This window comes from Apteryx rowi, unplaced genomic scaffold, assembly GCF_003343035.1.
Source record: "Apteryx rowi isolate R43461 unplaced genomic scaffold, aptRow1 scaffold_1209, whole genome shotgun sequence".
Taxonomy (NCBI): Eukaryota; Metazoa; Chordata; class Aves; order Apterygiformes; family Apterygidae; genus Apteryx; species Apteryx rowi.
Window position 1 is genome coordinate 91,280 of NW_020447430.1, and position 1,063 is coordinate 92,342.

Here is a 1,063-nt window from a genome sequence, read left to right on the forward strand (position 1 = left end):
TCATATAACATCAAAACATTCTTTACAAAGAATTCAGAGAAAGGTATTTTTAATAATTTCAAGAAAATTGGTAGTATTAAGTGCTTGGTTGACTGTTTTAGACATCAAAATTCATTCAGTAACTGACGCCAAATACGGTTTTGCTTTTGAGATTGACTTACAAGCATATCAAGTGACTTAATRTTCTTATTTTTCAGTCCTTGAGGTTGAAGATAATTGCACGAGTATGCTTGTTGCCTACAGGCACGTGCAATATAAAATAAATTATTACTCAGAAACGTATTACAAGTTTCTTACCAAAACCTTTAAAATACCTTTTGTGAATTTAAGGATTCTCAGTTTCATTGGAAGTCATTGCAGTATTATTCACTTGTAAAGACAACTCTATTTGACTTTCAGATTCACGGCCTCTACCAGATGTAGCCCTGACAGGGAAGTGTACTCGAGAGTGTGATGAGTATGGCCACTCGGACTCCTGCTGGATGCCAGTTCGCACTTCTCCGGAAAGGAAGCAGAAGAGCCAGCCAAAACTCTCCACTTTCATGCCTGTTGATGAACGAGGCAGTCAAGAAAAGCTGGCCAATGGAGAAGCCTCCCTCATGGGTGATCGTAACAGAAACCTCCTTAACAAAAAGTTGACCTCATCCTATGAGACCTTCAGCGCGGCTAGTTTCAGTAAAAATGAAGAAGGCAATCCAGAAGATATCCCCCTTACACAGACAGGGGAATACAAGCCATCTCCTGTCAATACTTTAACTAGAAGAGAAGTTTACYTGTAGGCTAAAGAGCAGCAACAAAGTTCTTTCATGTTGTAAAAGGAAAAGGGGCAAAAGTCTTAAAATGAAAACAATTTTAACTAAAAATAAGAAACAAAAAAGAGGGGGCCACCAAAGAGACAAAAGCTCTGCCTGCCATTTCTGCCTCCATATGCAGGCGTTTAACTATACTGTCTGCCTGACTATACTGTACAATGTAGAAACCATTGTTGTTACTTGCATGTCTAATCCTCCCTCACCCGTTTTTATTTTCCTAAATTTATGGTTGCAAATTCCTCCCATAGTAA

At 38.6% G+C, this 1,063-nt stretch overlaps 1 protein-coding gene across 1 annotated transcript; it reads left to right on the forward strand.

The window, feature by feature from the left end:
* Nucleotides 1-399: 399 nt before the first annotated feature.
* Nucleotides 400-779, forward strand: LOC112977974 (protocadherin-9-like; the record flags this gene model as incomplete). Its single annotated transcript, XM_026090967.1, has 1 exon — nt 400-779. A coding segment is annotated over one exon (380 nt), but the record flags the coding sequence as incomplete, so codon positions are not given.
* Nucleotides 780-1,063: the final 284 nt, after the last annotated feature.